The sequence below is a fragment of the Carassius gibelio genome, chromosome B1 (genome assembly GCF_023724105.1).
Source record: "Carassius gibelio isolate Cgi1373 ecotype wild population from Czech Republic chromosome B1, carGib1.2-hapl.c, whole genome shotgun sequence".
Lineage (NCBI taxonomy): Eukaryota > Metazoa > Chordata > Actinopteri > Cypriniformes > Cyprinidae > Carassius > Carassius gibelio.
The window spans coordinates 32,042,744-32,064,162 of record NC_068396.1 but is presented as its reverse complement, the minus strand read 5'-3'; the positions used below and the strand labels follow the sequence as shown (position 1 = coordinate 32,064,162).

At 41.0% G+C, this 21,419-nt stretch overlaps 1 protein-coding gene and 1 pseudogene across 5 annotated transcripts; both read left to right on the top strand.

Moving 5' to 3' along the window:
- The first annotated feature begins 993 nt into the window (after nt 1-993).
- Nucleotides 994-20,772, top strand: LOC127949488 (E3 ubiquitin-protein ligase pellino homolog 1). 5 transcript variants are annotated; one of them, XM_052546841.1, is made up of 8 exons: nt 4,676-4,878; nt 5,203-5,255; nt 13,489-13,665; nt 13,759-13,888; nt 14,201-14,302; nt 14,944-15,141; nt 16,844-17,032; nt 19,191-20,772. In XM_052546841.1, the coding sequence occupies exons 3-8, from the start codon at nt 13,595-13,597 to the stop codon at nt 19,791-19,793; spliced, it is 1,293 nt and encodes a 430-aa protein (XP_052402801.1). In that variant the 5' UTR covers nt 4,676-4,878; nt 5,203-5,255; nt 13,489-13,594; the 3' UTR covers nt 19,794-20,772. The 5 variants fall into 5 exon arrangements, with proteins under 5 accessions (XP_052402799.1, XP_052402801.1, XP_052402798.1 ...); XM_052546839.1 differs by lacking the exons at nt 4,676-4,878; nt 5,203-5,255 and adding an exon at nt 994-1,149; XM_052546838.1 differs by lacking the exon at nt 5,203-5,255 and having other exon boundaries at nt 4,677-4,878.
- On the top strand, nt 2,413-2,507 carry LOC127949749 (uncharacterized; annotated as a pseudogene).
- Nucleotides 20,773-21,419: the final 647 nt, after the last annotated feature.

Genomic DNA, 21,419 nt, shown 5'->3' with positions numbered 1-21,419 from the left:
TCTATCTATCTATCTATCTATCTATCTATCTATCTATCTATCTATCTATCTATCTATCTATCTATCGATCTATCATCCATCCATCCATTTATTAGTCTGTTTGTCTATCTTTTCAACAGTCTGTCTGACGACCTGTCTACTTTCTTTTTATAAAAGAAAATTATAAAAATAAAAAAAATAAAACATATTATTAGAGCCACAGAGTACAGGATGGTCTCTCAGCTTGACCGACACTGTAACCTCAACCAGAATCTCTCTCAGAGAAATCTGATTTCCAAACATCTCTTCGTTATGTTTGTTTCCAATAACCTGTTGCCTCATTCAAGTTTAAAAGCATGGCAGGTTTAGTTGAATCCTTTGTAAAGAGAGTAAGCGAATCATAAAGCTCTGCTGTGTCATTGTGGATTGTGTCATGCCTATGGTGCACGACTGGTTTGAGATCCATAGACTCAAGAAGACTGCATGTAAACAACACACTAATGTGTTACACAGACAAAGACTTCTAATGCAATATCTCTCTTTTCTATCTCCTACACCCAGCTATAACACACACACACACACACACACAGACATCAGGACTCCAGCCGAGCAGTTCTTTTGTTTCCCTCCCCAGTCTAAGTTCAGGGTATTTAAAACACAGTGTAAACACACTTATACTCATGGCAACTGTCTCCATGACAGCATGACAACAAGCCCTTGGCAGCTGGTGTAACTTAATATTTGCGTTGCGTTAGCATAACATTTTCATTATGTAAGGCCGAGGCAGAGAGGCGGCGCTCATCACTGAAGTTCAGGGCAGTCAGCGCGCGACGGTTGCTATGTTGCTGTGTGTTGAGTTGCAACTGTGGCAACAAACCCATGCTGAAGTACTTCCTTAAGAGGAACATCTGGTGAAAAAAATGTCCCCGGGGCGTAATGTGCTCTGAGAGAGAGAGAGAGAGAGAGAGAGAGGAGTGGGCTGGGCAGACAGACAGACAGATATGACACAGAACAGATGCAGGTTATTGCCTGTGCCAGGCTCATGGCTTTGCCTCCGGCAGACGGATGAGGAAAGTGTTTGAATGCTGTTGCTGTGTGTTGGGATCTGACTCACTTTAAAGGGTTATTTGAGAATTGCTTATTCTGAAGAGAGACTAAAGGTTAAACTGTGTGAGTAAACGCATGGCTTTCCATGTTTATGTTTGTGTGGACTACACCCATGACTACACCTGTGTCGATTCAACACCCCACATTGACACCCTATCACTGCATGGCAAACACTCGCTAAGTCAAACATGTATTTATGGGTTGCCGTCGGCTGAGCAACAATGATGTCACCCTGGGATTTTATATTCCCACATTTTAAGACCTGTTCTATTCTATTATCTTCTTTTCTATTCTGTATTGCTATTTTTTTACTCTAATCAGTTACACTTTTATTATATCTTGTGCTATTATATACCACATTCTATTCTGTTCTAGGCTAGTCTGTTTCTTCTAATTGAGTCCAGTTTCTATTCTATTCTATTCCAGTCCAGTCTAGTCTAGTCTAGTCTAGTATGATTTACATTCTATTATTTTCTATATTATTATGGCATATTATGCTACAATCTATTATTGTCACACCCCTGGACTCTCATGTGTGTTTTCGCCCCCGTGTCCCAGTTTCTGTCTCCTGTGTTTGGTTTGATTAGTTCCCAGGTGTGTCTAGTTTCTTCCCCATGTGTTCCATGTCCCCGTTAATTAAGTTACTCCATGCACCTGTCTGCTCTTCTTTATCCTGTCTTTAAATGTCTGTTCAGTCCATGTCTTTCCGGTCTACAAGCCATATATGTGTGTCTTTCTCAGTGTTCCATGTTGGATATAACCTGTGTTGGAGTAATAAAGTCTTATTTCACGTATCCCGACCTAAAAAAAAGTTTAATTTTCATGTCAACCCTCTTGTTTTCTTTCTGGTTTTCCTCAGTCCTTTTTCTTTCCGTTGTGCTTTATGGATCCCCTCCATCGCCCCAAATTTCTCCTCCTCGTTCTCTCGAGGACCATACGAGAATGTTCCTATGCTAGCTAACATCAACAGCTACCCGGATGACACGTTCTGCGCTTTCTATAACGCCAGCCTGAACACAGAGTGCAGAGTGTTGTCATCCAAAGATGGTCCTCTGAAGGAATTCGCCGCCTTTGTGGAGTGGACTGGCGAGAAACAGGTCGCCGCTTACCATCTGCCCTGTGGAGGATATCGCCCAATCCACTCCCGACCCAGAGCTCAGCCCACCATCTCCCCACAGTACGGAGCATAAACCCGAGCCCACCAGTGATGGAGAGCCAGAGCATACCCATCAGATCAGATGCAAGAGCCGGCAACAATGCCCACCACGAGGTAGCAAATCCTGGACGGTGTGAGTGTGGAATGGAGCTATGCCCCCTGCACATAGAATGCCAAATGGCGGCACATATACTAAAATTGGATCAATACAGAGAAGATTAGCATGGCCCCTGAGACGCAAATCCGTGAAGCACTCCACATTAGGGAAGTCGTGGCCTAATGGTTAGAGGGTTGGACTCCCAATCGAAAGGTTGTGAGTTCGAGTCCCGGGCCGGCAGGAATTGTGGGTGGGGGGAGTGCATGTAGTTCTCTCTCCACCTTCAATACCACGACTTAGGTGCCCTTAAGCAAGGCATCGAACCCCCAACTGCCCCCAACTGCCCACAGCATAAATGGCTGCCCACTGCTCCGGATGTGTGTTCACAGTGTGTGTTCACTGCTCTGTGTGCACTTCAGATGGGTTAAATGCAGAGCACAAATTCTGAGTATGGGTCACCATACTTGGCTGAATGTCACGTCACAACAATTAACAATCACAATTAAATGGGTCAAAATGAGGAGGAGGATCTTATAGACTGTGAATCGGTACTGGAAGTTGTAGTGCTACCTCTCCTCCCTCCGTCTCCAGCCCTCCTTGGTTTCCTCATCCAGCCCAGAGGGGGCTTCCAATTCTCCAGCGCATGATCCCCAGTCAAGCCCAGGGTGGGCTTCCGAGCCCAGTTAAGCCCAGGGACGGCCCCAGAGCACTCTCCAGTGTTGGTTCCAGCCCCAGAGCTCGCCCCAGTGCCTGTTCCTTGAAGGTTTCCTTGAGTGCCTGTGACTCCGAAATGCCCGCCCTCCCATCTACTCCTGCTTCCTCCACCGCTGTCATATGGCAGCCCCTCTGCTCGCCCTCAGCCCTCCATTACAGTGCAAGCTCTGCCGGACTGCCAACCTCCAGCATGGCCAGAGTCTCCTTCACCTCCACCTCCACCTTCAGCCTCCAAGGCCTGGACTCTGCCTCGGCCCGTTGACCCGTCAGCTCCACCATGGCTCCTAGCTCCCTCCTCTCCACCATGGCCCGGCAGTCCACAAGCTCTGCCTGGCTCTCTTGTCCCTCCGGCTCCACCTTGGTCTGGCATCAACCATCCTATGCCTCAGGACTCCACTGTTCTGGCTTCGCCTCGTCCCTCCAGCTCTGTCAGTCTCCTTCATCGCCTTGGCTCCACCTCAGTCCTCTGTCACTCTGGTTCCACTGCAGCCTTCCAGATCCACATCCCTGCGCCGGTTGCCAGAGCCATCAGCTCTGCCTAGGACCTCCGGATCCTCCCCATCACCCTGGCTCTTCAGCTCTCCGTCTCTGCCTCGGGCTCCTCCTCCACCTGCTCTGCTGCCGTGGGCGGCCTCCTCCATGGTTGCTCCCCCCATCAGCTCCACCTTGGGCCATTATGGCTGTGTCCTGGGTCCTGCTGGACGCACCTACGCACCTGGATGAGGACGCACCTACTGGGAGGGGGGAATAGTGTCACACCCCTGGACCCTTATGTGTGTTTTTTGCCCCTGTGTCCCCGTTTCTGTCTCCTGTGTTTGGTTTGATTAGTTCCCAGGTGTGTCTAGTTTCTTCCCCATGTGTTCCATGTCCCCGTTAATTAAGTTACTCCATGCACCTGTCTGCTCTTAGTTATTCTGTCTTTAAATACCCATGTCTGTTCAGTCCATGTTTGTCAGGTCTACAAGCCACATCTGTCTTCCTCAGTGTTCCATGTTGGATATATCCTGTGTTGGAGTAATGAAGTCTTATTTCGCTTATCCTTGTCTCCATGTTCCTTCCAGGCCTCGACGTGTCGCAATTATATTGTATGCTACTATATATGCCACATTCTATTCTATTCTATTGTGTTCCATTCTATTTTAGCCTTGTCTAGTCTGTTTCTTCAAATCAAGTTGAGTTTCTGTTCTGTTATGCCACAATCTATTCTAATTTGTTCCAATCTAGTCTATTTCAGTCTGTTATATTCTATTCTGTTATACTTTATATATATCTTATGCTTTTAAATGCCACATTCCCTGCCCTTTACTTTCTATTCTATTCCAGTACATTCACATTCTAGTACATTATAGCTTTGTTCTTTTGAGTTATTTTATATTCCATTCTATTATGTATTGATGATATAAATGTTAAAATGTGTGAAATTGCTAACCTAGTATACTGTTGTTTATGCAGTGCTATTCTTATTATTATTATTAATGAAGGCCACTAACATCACTTTTTTTTGGTTAACTGCTGCTAATCCAAAAGTAAAGGGGTGATATTTAAGGACTAATGGGCGGACTTCATTACCCATAACCCCTCGCGGTGCGCTCTGTGACGTCAGCTCTCACGCTTTCTAGACGGACGCGATTTTTGAGAGCTGTCAGTGCACGGAGACTGCGGAGGACATTCTGCCTCACTCCTTACAGGATAATTGTTTTGCCTTTTTATCCGACAAACAGAACGACTGTTGTCATTTATTTCCGTCCACTCCTGAGTCCGTCCACCTGGATTTTGTTTAGTTTGGCGCATATCTGAGAAGGCACACTAAAAAGTCTTATTAGAGGTAAGCTGTTACCTTTAGTGAATGGAAATTAAAGCACTCTAAGTCAGCCCAGGCACATTTAATTTTAGTTTATATATATTATGAAAACGTTTGCAATAAGTTTGCAAAATGAATTTGAACCAAACCAATATAATAAAAACTTTTGTTAGTCTACGAAATAAATAATTCTCTATACGCGCTGAATGTGATAAATCTATGAATTAAATGAAAATTTGTTTCAGAGAGTTCAGCATATATTCTCATATTTACATATGAGCGTTGATTGACTGACAGCTTTCAGCATATTTGTAATGATATCCCATCTCGGAATTGTTCATGTTCTAGGAATGTTTTCAGCGGCAAGTTTTATTTAAATTCCCAGAATGTTCTGCTAAAAGGTAGGACAACATTCTCTAAAAACATTCTAAAAATGTTTATTGATAGCATTGTTTACAAAAATTATTCTCTAACATTCTAATAAGCCTCCCATCACACTAGATGTGGACTTATATTGCTCAGAAATCAAATGTTGGTTGAAAGTAAAAAACCCAACCTTTGTTTCATGTCAAGCTCCAGCATAAATAACTCCAAAATCAACATAACCAGTTTCACTTATAAACCAGACTGACTTTATTTTATTTCTGACATACATTTACGTGTTAGATTATGATTAACAGAGGTTAATATGTTGATGTTTGATTGAAAATAATAGTTTGGTTTGACGTCACCATTATGAAGATCATAGGCAGCTTGACTCAAACTTTTCAGTGTTAGTTTTTACTTGGCTGTTGTAACTATGTTTGTTACGGCAAAAACGGTAAGAGAAAATAATGTGATCAGGAGATGTTGGCTACTTGCTGATGTTAAAGATATCACCATGTAGTGTTCTGATCAACTGATCTCATCTAGAGTATATTCTGTTAGTTTTATATTAGTGATTATTGTAAGTGTGTTTCAACAGCATAAGATCCAGCAGTGTTTTAATCAGATAATCTGTATTTCGGTCTGAACTTTTTGAAATCACATTGGACATAAATCACTTTGAAATACTGAATTTTTTAGACACACACAGATATAAAAAATTTGTGCATAAATCTCAACAATGTTGACATGCTTCATGCCACAATGCATTATGGGAGACATGAGTTTTGTATGATGCACCCACAATACATTACAGCATTACACTGAGTCCACACACAATGTCCAATGGAAAGTTTCCTGTTTAAATCTTAATTAGAATGTTAGGGGATAATGTTCTAATAATGTTTTCGAAAACCATATTTAGAACCTACCTTTTAGCAGAACATCCTGGGAACTAAAAATAACTGCCACTGAAAACATTCCCAGAATGTTCTCAGAACATTCTTAGAACGAAAACATTCCTAGTTGGGAGTCTGTGATTGTCAGCGTTAATATCCGTTCAGGATGTTCTCAGCTATGAATACTGCTGCTATACAATATAATGTGAATCAGTGCATTATCATGTTTCCTGAGTCTGAATAGGCTCGGGATCTTTATCCTTCTCCACAGACTCGATCGTGCGTGGTGTGTATGCCACTACACTCTTAAAAATAAAGGTTCTTTATTGAAATCAATAGGTTCCACAAAGAACTTTTACCATCCATGGAACTTTCTCATTCCACAAAAGGTTCTTTACAGTGGAAAAAGGTTCTTTAGATTATTAAAATGGTCTTCACACTGGAAGAAAATTTTATTTTTAAAGAACACTGAAAGGTTCTCTGGGGAACCAAAATTGCTGTGAAAGCCTCTTTTGGAAGCTTTATTTTTAGGAGTGTAAAGTCTGTAATTTCTGAGGTTACAAAGTCGGTTTAAAAATGACAAAAACTGAAGCATGGTGATACTAGCCATCACTGTCATCAATAAAAGAATAAAAAAATAAATGTCAAACTTCTGAAGGAGAAAAGTAGTCTAATAAGTCTTCAGTAAAATAAGCTAGTAAAATAAATCAAACTACAGAAAATGTGTTTTACATAGAATAGTTTACTTAATTTCAATTAGAAATACATTTAGATTATTTTAGAATATGTAGAAAATGCTTTTCTGTTTTTTTTCCAAAACTAATCATTATAACAAAAATGTTATCAAGTTATGTTACATTTATGTTGTGAAAAATGAACTGCCCTTTCCTTGCATGTGGCTTTCTCAGTTGAATAATGAAAACAGCTTGCACATATGCTTTCAGTGTTTAGTTTTTTAATTTACCATGTTTCGTTGAAAGAAAGGAACACTGACATATTATTTTTTATAAAAATTTTTGTTAGCAGGGCTACGTTGTTCTGTTATTTTGTGCAAACTCATACATACTGAAATGCATAACAAACTTTAAAATACATTTTTAAGTAATGAAAAAAACAAGTAAATCAAAACACTACAAAAATAAAAAAGGATTTGTTTATTTAAAAAATTAGCTTAATTGGTCCAACAAAAATGTCACCAGTGATATTCAGTATCATAAAAATCATGTTTGTGTTGTTCCTGAACACACACACTGTCCCTTCACTGTTTCCATTCGGCTCTTTCCTTTTTGAATTTTGGGATATATTTTCTGCTAATTATTCCATAATCATCAACCCTGTATGTTTAATTCAGTGCAACTCAAACACTGTTCATATGCTAAGAGTACAGCTGCTCTCCAGACAAGAAGTTCTGCACTAAACTGACGGACCAGCATGCATTGGGTCAAATGCTCGAAATCATTAATGCACCAATGGTTACGTAAAAATAGGATTGACAAATGTACAAACGTCTGTGCTTGCTGTTCTGTTAAACACTGCGATCTTCTGTGGCCATATACTGTCTATCCTGAAAAGGTTTTTTGTGCTAAACATTGCATTTCCAAATGTTCCATGTTTGTTTATAATTTCAGAACATATGAATAAATTAATAAAAAAATTATTTACACAGAATCTGTACTGGAATTTCCTGAGTATTTGGTTGTTTAATGAATCAGAATCAGAAATCACAACTAACTTTGCATTTACATTTATATATAAATCGGAGAAATGAAGCCTTTGCAGCAAAACAAAGACTTCTCTCTATTGCACGGCTAAAATGCTGCCTAACAAACAAACAAACTGTTTAGTCTAACCGTCTCTATCACACATACTATAGATGAAGTGAACTGTAGCTCTAAGTTGAGCGTGTGTGTAATCTCAGCATCAGCGTGAAGGTCGTGTGAGTGTGTGTGTGTATAGCATGTGTCATGAAAGATCCTTTGTTGTTGGCAGTGAAGTCACTCTTAGGTTTGTGAGTTGGTTGGGTGGGACTGAACAGAGCTGAGAGCCCAGCGAAGGGCTTTCAAAGTCAGACGCATGGGGTGAATGAAGCTCTGTGTCGAGCCACCTTCACACGGACAGCTTAGTCAGATCTCAGCATCAGAGCTTCAGCTGCTCTTAGCAGTCTGTTTGCTAAAACAACACTCTTGCCCATACTTTGGCTTTTTGTCCCTTTCAATTTATAGAAATAACTTAATTCTTAAATGGAACTATTATTCCTCAAAAAGTGTCCTGAGGGATAATAGTTGAATTTAATACGTTTATTTTGCTGAACTTTGCACAGTGCAAGGAAAATAACTGTGGCTGTCTGCATAAAACAGAAGCCACTGCTTTTCAGTTTATTTGACATTTTCATTCATGCATGGTTGCAACAATGTTTAAGCACTAAATATTTAGGTTTTAATATAAAAAAGATAAATTAACTTTTGTTTCTCAATGGTTCGTAGTAGTGTGTCAAATGATTAATCTGCATTAATTGTATACAAAATAAAAGTTTTGTTTGCATAATATCTACTGTGTATATTAATGTAATGTAATAAATAGACACAAATACAGTATATATTTGGAAAATATTTACATGTTTTTACATGTCTATTTTTTAATTAATATCATTTATATTACAAATAAATATATTTCATATATTTAAAAAAAGTAATATATACAAGTAAAAGCATGTGTGTGTATGCGATGGATGCGATTAATCACGTTTAATAGTTTGACAGCATTATTCATAAACATTTAGTTATCTTTTAAATTAAACTTTAAATGTCACTCTATTATTACTTGCAGTCACTTTTATAAGTGATCAGTCTTGTGATTTTTTTTTACCTTGTGGATGATTACATAACACCCTAGCAACCAGACTGAACCCCCCAGCAACTATGTTTGTCTTTATCCTTTACGTCTCTCCTGTGAAAATATCTGTGCTAAACATGCAGGCTTGTATCTATATGTGTGTGTTTCAATCCTCATAAATCACTCATAAATCACAGCTCATCATTAGCAAGCGTTCCCATGCATACTTCAAAGAGCATAAACTGGGAGAGGTGTGTGTCCTGCATCACCCGCTGTATAATGGGTCGCTGTGGAAACACTGCACTGTGTTGTAGCCAGCTGGCAAGAGTGCAAATTTCTTCTGTATGTGAGTAAATGTCTGGCATGGATACAGGGACGAGGCCAGGATGTAACACACACACACACACACACACACTGCCCTTAGGGCTGACAGTATCTGTCCTTAAGAAACATATCTGGCTTTGTGTGGTTAGTGTGTGTGTGTGTGTGTGTGTGTGTGTGTGTGTGTGTGTGTGTCAGGCAGGAATGGGGTGAGAAGATTATTCACACTATGTCAGAGTCGTCCTGTCAGTGCTTCAAGCCCAGATCAGATATCTGTCCTGTTCAAGAGAGCTCCCTCTGGGTCATTCACACAGACCCACATGAAAGACAGCAAGGTTTGTACGTTTACACACAGGTGTGTTGTTGCTAGCCATCCAATTGCTAAAAAAAATCATGCACAGATGCATTACACTTCTAAGTAGTTTTCTCTATGGATTTTGTGCTTGTGTTGATGCTTGTTAAATGATTGACACCTGTTTGTTTGTTGTTCAGTTCTTGTATTTATGTTAGATTATTTTTGTTGATTTTTCCTTGTGTGTGTGTTTTTTTTGTGTGCTTATTTATATTTGTTGGTTTGTCATTTTTTTTTTTTTTTGCGGTTGTGTTTGTTCTGTTTTTTTTTGTTTGCTGCTGCTGCTTTATATTTTAATTTGTTTCTTGTTTTCAGTTGTTTTGCAGTTTGTTGAGCTGTGTTGGTGTGTGTTTATTGATTTGGAGTTGCGTTTGTTATTTAATTTATACATTTGTGAGCTTGCCACTTTATGTTTTTATTTATGTTTTGTTTTTATGTGCTGTTTTCTGTTTGTTACTTTACACTTATTGTTGTTTGTTTGTTGCTTTGCACTTGCATTTGTTAGTAGATTTGTTCTTGTGTTTGTTTTGACACTTTTCCACTGTATGGTACGGTTTGGTAAGGTTCAGTATGGTACGGTTCACATTTGGGGGGTTTCCCACTGGGTACAGTTCCTGGTACCTGGTATTTTTTGTACCATCTCGGTTGAGTTTCCAATTAAACTGTACTGTTACCAAAATGTGACGTGTAAACTCTGCTGATCATGGATTGGCCAGAGAAAATCGTCACTACCTGCGTCACTGAAAATGTGACACAAAAGTAAAAAATAAAATTAAATCAGCACAGCCACTGAAGGATTGAAAAAGCAACTGTTCTGAATGAGCGCAAATTATTTGTACATTTGTTCGTTGCAGAAGTACAGACGTTCCTCTTGTTGATAGCAGAGGAGCGGATCAAACAAGAGCTTGATGGGGCAATGCGGAATGAAAAATTACTTTTTAGGAGTTGTGGCAGTAAAGGCAGTGCAGCTATAACAACATGTGAATAATCCCGCCCACTCTAAAGTTATACTAAACTGCAGTGGAAATGCAAATCGTCCCTAGACAAGCTTTATTATACTGAGCCGTGCTGAGCTGAGTATGAGTCTTGTTTTGTTTGTTACTTTGCACTTGTAGATTTGTTCTTGTGTTTGTTTGTTTCTTGCTTTGTTTTGGGTTTTCTGTTGCTTTGCACTTGTACTTGAGCTCTGGAGCTGGAGTCGACAGTGGAGTGAGCTCTGGGGCTGGAGCCGACAGTGGAGAGAGCTCTGGGGCTGGAGCCGACAGTGGAGTGAGCTCTGGGGCTGGAGCCGACAGTGGAGTGAGCTCTGGGGCTGGAGCCGACAGTGGAGTGAGCTCTGGAGCTGGAGTCGACAGTGGAGCGAGCTCTGGAACTGGAGTCGACAGTGGAGCGAGCTCTGGAACTGGAGCCGACAGTGGAGCGAGCTCTGGAGCTGGAGTCGACAGTGGAGCGAGCTCTGGAACTGGAGCCGACAGTGGAGCGAGCTCTGGGGCTGGAGCCGACAGTGGAGAGAGCTCTGGAGCTGGAGCCGACAGTGGAGCGAGCTCTGGAGCTGGAGCCGACAGTGGAGAGAGCTCTGGAGCTGGAGCCGACAGTGGAGCGAGCTCTGGAGCTGGAGCCGACAGTGGAGCGAGCTCTGGAGCTGGAGCCGACAGTGGAGCGAGCTCTGGAGCTGGAGCCGACAGTGGAGCGAGCTCTGGAGCTGGAGCCGACAGTGGAGCGAGCTCTGGAGCTGGAGCCGACAGTGGAGCGAGCTCTGGAGCTGGAGCCGACAGTGGAGCGAGCTCTGGAGCTGGAGCCGACAGTGGAGCGAGCTCTGGGGCTGGAGCCGACAGTGGAGCGAGCTCTGGAGCTGGAGCCGACAGTGGAGCGAGCTCTGGAGCTGGAGCCGACAGTGGAGCGAGCTCTGGAGCTGGAGCCGACAGTGGAGCGAGCTCTGGAACTGGAGCCGACAGTGGAGCGAGCTCTGGGGCTGGAGCCGACAGTGGAATGAGCTCTGGAGCTGGAGCCGACAGTGGAGCGAGCTCTGGAGCTGGAGCCGACAGTGGAGCGAGCTCTGGAGCTGGAGTCGACAGTGGAGCGAGCTCTGGAGCTGGAGTCGACAGTGGAGCGAGCTCTGGAACTGGAGCCGACAGTGGAGTGAGCTCTGGGGCTAGAGCCGTCAGTGGAATGAGCTTTGAGGCTGGAGCCGACAGTGGAGTGAGCTCTGGAGCTGGAGCCGACAGTGGAGCGAGCTCTGGAGCTGGAGTCGACAGTGGAGCGAGCTCTGGGGCTGGAGCCGACAGTGGAGAGAGCTCTGGGGCTGGAGCCGACAGTGGAGCGAGCTCTGGAGCTGGAGCCGACAGTGGAGCGAGCTCTGGAGCTGGAGCCGACAGTGGAGCGAGCTCTGGAGCTGGAGCCGACAGTGGAGCGAGCTCTGGAGCTGGAGCCGACAGTGGAGCGAGCTCTGGAGCTGGAGCCGACAGTGGAGCGAGCTCTGGAGCTGGAGCCGACAGTGGAGCGAGCTCTGGAGCTGGAGCCGACAGTGGAGCGAGCTCTGGAGCTGGAGCCGACAGTGGAGCGAGCTCTGGAGCTGGAGCCGACAGTGGAGCGAGCTCTGGGGCTGGAGCCGACAGTGGAGCGAGCTCTGGAGCTGGAGCCGACAGTGGAGCGAGCTCTGGAGCTGGAGCCGACAGTGGAGCGAGCTCTGGGGCTGGAGCCGACAGTGGAATGAGCTCTGGAGCTGGAGCCGACAGTGGAGCGAGCTCTGGAGCTGGAGCCGACAGTGGAGCGAGCTCTGGAGCTGGAGCCGACAGTGGAGCGAGCTCTGGAGCTGGAGCCGACAGTGGAATGAGCTCTGGAGGAGCGGGCACTGGAGGGCACTCTGGAAGGCATTTGGAGGTTCTTGGAGGTTCCTTAACGTCATCATTCAAGGTCCGGTCTTCTGTGATGCTTCTCAAGCAGGGAACAGGGAGACAAGGAATTCTTTAAATAACAGGCTTTATTTCTCCAAGAAAAACATTCAAGACCAGACTCCAAAGACAGGGAAACACAGGGCTTAGGTACAGAACTAAATGAAGAGTAAACTAGATAATTAAAGACACACAGCTGAGGACTAATAACAATTAGTTATTTAGAACTAAACAAGGACAGGAAGAGGAATTCCAAATATGGTTACAAGAGGGAGGGAATTGGAACTTGTTAATTTGTAGAATTGTACTTGTGTTTGTTGCTTTATACCTGTATACATTTATTGTTGTTTTCTAGTTTTGTTTAAACTGATGTTTTTTTGTGTCTTGATTTTGCATCTTTGTTGACGTGTGTTTTCGTTTTGCACTTGTTTATCTCTGTTCATGCACATGAGAGATTAAAGTTCTGTCATCTGAGGCTTTGAGAGTTGTTGGTTTTTTTGTGTGTGTCGGAAACAGCGATGTCTGTCGCCTGCTATTTTTATGTTTGTGGTTTCATCGCGTGCCAGCGCCAACTTTTTGTGACCGTTTGACCCTGACAGAGCAAAACAGTACTGATGACAACCCACACTGAGAGGAAGTGAAACCATCTTGGTGATATTTGGAGATGATCTCCTCCGTTATTTCATTACTTGCTTGTATGATATCGAATGTGTCTCTTCTGGGTAATATTCCCTTTCTATAACTTTTATTTGCTTGTTGCAGGGTTTTTATTTGCACTGTAGTCTCAGTGGTGCCACCGTAAAGGTGGGAATAAGATTAACATCTTTAGATTTTGTGCTGCTTTCAGAGGCGTATAGTAGGAGGAGAGCAAACTAATCACTGGATCACAGACATGATCAGAGACATCTGTCGCTTAGTCATTCGTTTAGTGCCACAAATTAGTGTAACCGGCTTTTGTTGTGTTTTTCATTTGCAGATGTCTTATAGTGAGCCCATGATGGTGGAGCATTGAGGATACAAGATCAAGAAGGGAAGTCAGAAATATTTCAGAGAAAGAGTGAGCTGTAGACCAGACCAGAGTGATGTTGGCCCCTGAACAGGAGCTTTTGAGCTCTTCCAAACCCATCAAATACGGAGAGCTCATCATCCTCGGGTAAGAATGACTCCTCTATCTCAATCAGATTTACATTTATGATTAGTAAGTCTTACTAGTTCAGTATTGAGTACTAATGTTTTGTTTCCACAGCTACAACGGCTCCCTACCGAAAGGAGACCGGGGAAGGAGAAGGAGTCGTTTTGCTCTGTTTAAGAGACCCAAAGCCAATGGAGTCAAACCCAGCACCGTCCACAGCGCATGCAGTCTACAGACCGCCAAGGTACATGCCTAGTGTACTGAGTGTATATTTTTTTTAAGTCTTTATTGTGGATTTACATATCACATTGAATTTTTTAAGAGCTTCTGCACAAGCCGAGTGTTCAAAGTTTTTCTTATCATTTGTCGTATCTAAAGCATGCGTAGCATGCGACCCATTTATCCAGAGTGACTTAACCCTAACATTTTATTGTCATCTGTTGCTCCTGCATGTCTGAATATGATAAATCAACTGTAAGCTGATTTGACCGATATAAATATTATGAACTGGCATGCTCTTGATGAGGGTTCTGGTGTGCATGTGGTGTTTCTGCAGGCCATCAGCAACAAAAATCAGCACAGTGTGTCGTATACGCTGTCCAGAGCGCAGACGGTAGTCGTGGAGTATACACACGACAGCACCACCGACATGTTTCAGGTATGTTCATGTTTCTTCAGGTAACTGTGTGTTTGTATACAGATTTAGTGGGTGCATTTGTACTTGGATCTGGTTTGCATCCTTCAAATCGGTAAAGCACCTAAATGCAATACCAATACCAATTGACAAAATTAGCTAAAACCGAAAATAAAGTTTATTTAATAATCACATTCATTTAATAATAAACATTCAAATAAAAATAATTATAAACATTTAAATTGCACATAAAGATGTTTTTATGTCAACTTCATTATAAAATCATGTTTCTACTCCAACATAATTTGAACATTAAAGAGCATCAAAACCACATTTATTGTTTGAATTGTGTGATAAAATGGACAGAACCAACTAAAAACGGCACAGACTAAAAGATCTCTGAAGAAATAAAATGATATTATCAGTGCCTTCCGAAAACCAAAAATCCATTTTCAGTTTTGGAAATTTTGGTGCACTACCTCTCTATGCAGAAAGGACATATAAATAAACTGCACAGTTAATGGTGCAATATAAACACTTTCTAAACACTGAATGTTCTTCATCTCATTCATGCATGTCACCCTGTTTTTACTCTGTGTGTCACAGATTAGAGGTTCCCACACAATATCGCCTTAATCATTGCAGAAACCCTCTTTATTTTGCAGATCGGCCGGTCCACTGAAAGCCCCATTGATTTCGTGGTGTTGGACACAGTGCCTGGTTGTCACAACAAAAGTGGCACGATGTCGTCTCAGAGCACTATATCGCGATTCGCGTGTCGGATCGTGTGTCAGAGAGCGCCACCCTACACCGCGCACATCTACGCCGCTGGCTTCGACTCGTCCAAAAGCATCTTTCTGGGGGTGGGTCAAACACACTCTCTCCTCTCTAACAGTCTTTCATACTCATCCATCCATCCGTCCATTCCATGATGCTTTCATGTGTTCATCTGTCCACTATCACTCATCCTGGAGAGGCTGGAAATGAACAAGTGAGTGAGTGAATGAACTAATTCATGACGTGAGTAAACCACACTGCTATTCGAAAGTTTGCGGTCTGTAAAAGTTTTTTTTAAGGATATTTTAAAAATAGATAAACATTATAAGAGTTAAGATTATAAATGTGTTTACTGCCACTTTTGATCAATTTAGTGCATCCTTGATTAATAGAAGTATTAATTAATTAAAAACTAAAATCTTACTGACCCCAAACATTTAAATGGTAGTCTGTGTGTATGAATGAATGAATTGGTGAATGAATTGTGGGAATGAGTGAATCGATAAATGAAGTGAGCAAACAAATGAAAGATTTAATGATTCTGTTAATGAACGAATGAATCAGTGAACGAATTGTGTGAATGAATGAATCAGTGAATGAAGTGAGCAAATATATATGAATCAGTGAACGAAGTGAGTGAACGAATGAATCAGTGAATGAATGAATGAATCAGTGAACGAATTGTGCGAATGAATGAATCAGTGAACGAAATGAGCGAATAAATGAATCAGTGAACAAAGTGAGTGAATGAATGAATCAGTGAATGAATGAATGAATCAGTGAACGAAGTGAGTGAATGAATGAATCGGTGAATTAATGAATCAGTGAATAGATGAAACCAGTGAACAAAGTGAGCAAATGAATTAAACAGTGAACGAAGTGAGCGAATGAATGAATCAGTGATCGAAGTGAGTGAATAAAGGAATCAGTGAACGAAGTGACCAATTGAATGAATCAGTGAATTAATGAATCAGTGAATAGATGAATCAGTGAACAAATTGAGCAAATGAATGAATCAGTGAACAAAGTGAGCAAATTAATCAGTGAACGAAGTTAGCGAATGAATGAATCAGTGAATAAAGTGAGTGAATGAATCAATCTGTGAATGAATGAATCAATGATCGAAGTGACCAAATGAATGAATCAGTGAATTAATGAATCAGTGAATAGATGAATCACTGAACAAAGTGAGCAAATGAATGAATCAGGGAACGAAGTGAATGGATGAATGCCACGGTGAATGAAGTGAGCGAATTAATCGGTGAATGAAGTGAGTGAATGAATGAATCAGTAAATTGAATGTGCGAATGAATGAATCAATGAGAAAATGAATGCATCAGTGACTGAAGTGAGCGAACGAATGAATCAGTGAATGAAGTGAGTGAATGAATGAATCAGTAAATTGAATGTGCAAATTAATGAATCAGTCCACGAAGTGAGCGAATGAATGAATCAATGAGAAAATGAATGCATCAGTGACTGAAGTGAGCGAACGAATGAATCAGTCAATGAAGTGAGCGAATGAATGAATCAGTGAATGAAGTGAGCAAACTAATGAATTGGTGAATTAATTGGGAGAATGAGAGAATCGATAAATGACTTGAGTGAACAAACTGATTGCATGCATTGAAAGAAGAAATTAATCAGTAAATGAAGTGAGCAAACAAACAAAATAATTAATCAATCTGTTAATGAATGAATGAATCAGTGAAAGAAGTGAGCAAAATGATATATCAGAGAATTGGTAAATCAACAAATGAATGGACAGATTTCATTCTCTGTCCTCAGGAGCAAGCGGCAAAATGGTGGTGCTCTGACAGCCAGATGGACGGCCTGACCACCAACGGTGTATTAGTGATGCGACCGCAGCACGGCTTCACCTGCGAGTCCAAAGCAGGCTCCTGGAGAGAGATCTCAGTCTGCGGCAATGTCTTCAAACTCCGAGAGTCTCGGTCCACTCAGAAACATGGAAAACCGGTGAGAGCTGAAATTAGACTTTAATAGACTAGCCATTTATCACACCACCAAATTTAGATCAAAGAATGGCCAAGGCTTGATGAAATCCCCCAAAACAAGGTCAAAACATTGCCATAGGGACAGATAAACACAAGGGTGGCATTTCCTTGTTTCCAGCTTCACCATGACAACTCTGATCATGTGCTGGTACATACTTGTTTTATTGCTTGACAATTCCCACTGGCCTTATCTGGAATCACACAAGTACTCACAGTTGCAGTGTGAAGAAGAATTTGTATATTTGTGTATCTTTACAATCAGCAAAGGCCCACGGGGACTGACTAAGCACATAGCTGGTGTGTGTGTGTGTGTGTGTGTGTGTGTTGTGCGTGACAGGACTCTCGCCCGACTGCAGTTTGTTGTGTTGTTCAGATCTGGTCTCCATGGTGTCAGAGGTCCTGTCTCTAACCTTTTTTTCTCTCTGGATGCACAGTGTGTGAGAACGAGAGGTTATGAAATGACTGTCACTGGTAAACAACTCCAAATCTCAAAAACCTCTAAACCAGTTCCTCTCAGAAATGTGTTTATCAATATCTGTTCTTTTAGATATACCTTTTTATCATTATTTTAGTATCACTGATATACTATTGTAGTTATTTTTTATTAGATTTTTTTATACATCAACTTTTTATTAAACAAAGTTTTAGTAATCTTGTAGTGTTTTGGTCTTTTTTTTTATTTTAAGTTTATATAGTTTTTATGACCTTTTATTGATTAGATGTATTTGTTTTCGTACTTAAAGTTAAAATAAAGAAATGTTGCCTTGTTGCATATATATACATATATATATATATATATATATATTTTTTTTTTTTTTAATTATTTTTTATCAAAATGTTTATTTTAGTTTAGTTCAGTCCTTTTTTTCAGGTTTTAGTTAGCTGGAATATTTTTTTTTTCTAATTTAGGATTTTTTTGTGCATTGTGGCATTATTTCTATATATAAAAAGCACTACTATTTCCATGAGACTTACCTTTTAATAACTCTGTCGTGTTAACTCTAGTTTTGTGCTGTGAATTGTGCTAATGCAGTATTTCTGACAGCACACCTGTGTAAACTCTTCTGTATGTTGGCGGTAGCTGTGTTTGGTGTCTCTCTGGTCGTGATTTGGCAATGCTGGGCTGGATTTGTGTGTCCTGGCAGACTTGAGGTGCAGTCTGCCCTCTCTAAAGAGTGGATGTGGTTTGGACTTGTTTCATTCTGACTCTGTGTGTACTCACTGTACATTGCTGACTCGTGCAGAGCTGAGAAGTGTGTTTGAGAGCATCATCTACTGGACGCTTAGAGTCAGTGCAGACTGAACCTTTGCGAACTCACGTGAAAGAAACGACCTGTAGATGGTTATATTAGCCAGACACATGAATCGCTCAATATCGGACTGTTTTATGATTATCCTGCTTTGATGATCAGCAGAGGTGGCTGTTAATAAATATGCTGGCCTTAATAATTGTGACAAAAAGTGAGTGACATGACAATACAGTCAAGTACAGTGAACCTCATGCTCTGCATTTAACCCATCCAAAGAGCACACACAGACTCGAACTCACAACCTTATGATTACAAGTCCAAATCTCTAACCATTAGGCCATGACTTCCCCCAGATGTAATGAATACATACATACATTTTAATTTTTAACACACACAAACACAAACACAAAAAAGCTGAGGGACTGTAGTTACAAACAGGGTTTGTTCATATCAATATATTCTAGCAATAGCAATGTTTTATTTTAATACAAATATAAAATAAAAAATGCATATAATGAAAAAAGTATATTATTATTATATTATACTTTTTTAATATATAAAATATTCATATAAAATAAACATCAAGTGAGCATTTAGTTTTAATAATTTTTATATGATTTCCAACCAAAACTAACTTTTTGCACAAATCATATTGCTCCATCAATATTTAATGTTACAAAATAATATTGTTTTGATCATTTTATTTTAAGACTATTTATTTTAGACAAAAATACAAACATTTTAGTTACCAAAATCACACAAAAATGCTGCAAGGTTTAACGTGGAGTTTATTGAAATCTAAATATATAAGTTATAGTGAAGTGATCAGTGGCATTAATGATGTTGTTCTGTGTTTGTCTCTCTGTGTAGCTGGTGAATGAGTGTCACGAGCTGGTGGATGGCACTTTAATCGACCTGTGCGGCGCGACTCTTCTGTGGCGTTCGGCGGAGGGTCTGTCACACACGCCGACCCCCAAACACCTGGAGGTGCTGTGGAGAGAGCTGAATGCAGCGCGGCCCCAGTGTCCCGTGGACCTGCACACCCTGGCCTTCCCCAGCCTGGAGCGCTCCTCCAACCCTGACCACCAGCTCTGGGCCTACCTGAGCTGCGGCCACGTGCACGGACATCACGGCTGGAGGGGCTCCACCGAGGAGGACGAGTCCCAGAGCGGAGAGGACCTGGGGCTGGAGCAGGGCGAGCGTGAGGGTGAGTGCCCGCTGTGCCGGACCCGGGGCCTGTACGTGCCGCTGAAGCTGGGCCTTGAGTCGGGCTTCTACCTGGACACCGCGCCCCCCACGCACGCCTTCAGCCCCTGTGGACACGTGTGCTCGGAGCGCACCACTCACTTCTGGAGCAGACAGCTGCTGCCACAAGGCACTCAACGCCTCTGTCCCGCCTGCCCCTTCTGCATGCAGCCGCTCGCCCGCCACAGGAAGAGCGTCAGGCTCATCTTTCAGGGACCGCTGGACTGAGTGTGTGTGGCTGCGTCACTAATCACCAACTACACCCTTAATGGGTTACTCCACCCAAAAATGAGATTTAACCCATGCTTCACTCACCCTCATGGCATCCCAGGTGTAAATGACTTTCTTCTTTCAGACCAAGCCAATCGGAGTCATATGTGGAGCACAAAACCAGTCTTAAGTAGAACGGGGAATATCGGTCAAAATGAGAAATTCAAGATCATTTTCCATGGAGATATTTAGACAATTCCCTACCATAAATATATCAAAACTTCACTGTAGATTAGTAATATGCATTGCAATGAACTTAATTAGCTCAACTTTAAAGGCAAAGTTCTTAACATTTTTTTTTTGCACTCTCAGGTTTCAGATTTACAGTTAGCTGTATCTCGTCCAAATATTGTCCGATCCTAACAAACCATACATCAATAGAAAGCTTATTTATTCAGCTGATGATGGAAAAAATCTCAATTTCAAAAAATGGACCTGATTCACTCACTGGTTTTCATTCACTCCTTCAGGTGATAGTGGATGGGGGTATAGGGGATGATTTGGGACTCAGCATGTGTGTATTTAAGACTCTGTTCCTCTCCCAACACACACACTCAGCTCTGATTTCCCACAAGGCATCTGTTCTCTGTCTGACTGGATGCTGTTCACTGTACGTTCAGTAGTTTACTGTATAAAAGCCACTGTGCTTGTGCCATAAAACCAATGTTATGTGAGGAATCTGTATGAATACACTTCAGTGGGTGTGTGAACCTGTTTTCTGAATTCAGTTACTTTCATTTGTGCTCGTTTCAAACTGCCGTTGATTATCAACTCCAAAAAACCAATGATTTTCATCAACAATGAGTCTGAAATGAGGTTATTATATTATTTTATATTATATTATGTATATAGTATTAAAGCGGTATTGTTGTTGTATTTTCTCAGAAATGTTTTTGTATAATTAAAGAATAAAGTTTATGGATCATATTTCAATAAACACTGAGCATGTCTTCCACCTATTTTAAAAAAACTGTATGTGGTCAGACAGACATTATATAAAAAGAAATAGAGAGAGAATGAGCTGAATGAATGAAAGAAAGAAAATACGTAATAAAAATATTTTACTCATTATAGAATAATGAGTTAAATGAGATAGAAAAGGCAGAAAACAATGAATGAAATTAATGAAAAGTAATCAGAACAAGTTACTGTATGTATTTATTTAGCAACAAAGAACATTCAGACAATAAATAAAATAAATCCTAAGAAGGTTACTGAACTAAAGTACATTATATTATATTATATCATAGCTGAAAAGTGTTTTTCTCAGAATTAAATAAATAAATAATGTTAATACTTCACCTAATGTGAAAAGAAAAAGCAGAATGAACTGAACAGACAAAAGAATTGCACAAAAAGGAATGAAATATTGAATGAAGACAGAATGAATAAAAGAAAATAAAAACTACCAATAAAATAAAGAACAAAAATAAGTTAAGAGTTCTTTAAAGAAATCAAATATTTGTAAATATCTTTCTTGAAAATATAAAAAGAAGGTACTTTTCTAAATCAAAAAAAGTACATTTATGAATGTAGGTTACATGTTATTGTATGAGGAAAAATAATAAAATAAAACAAAAATTA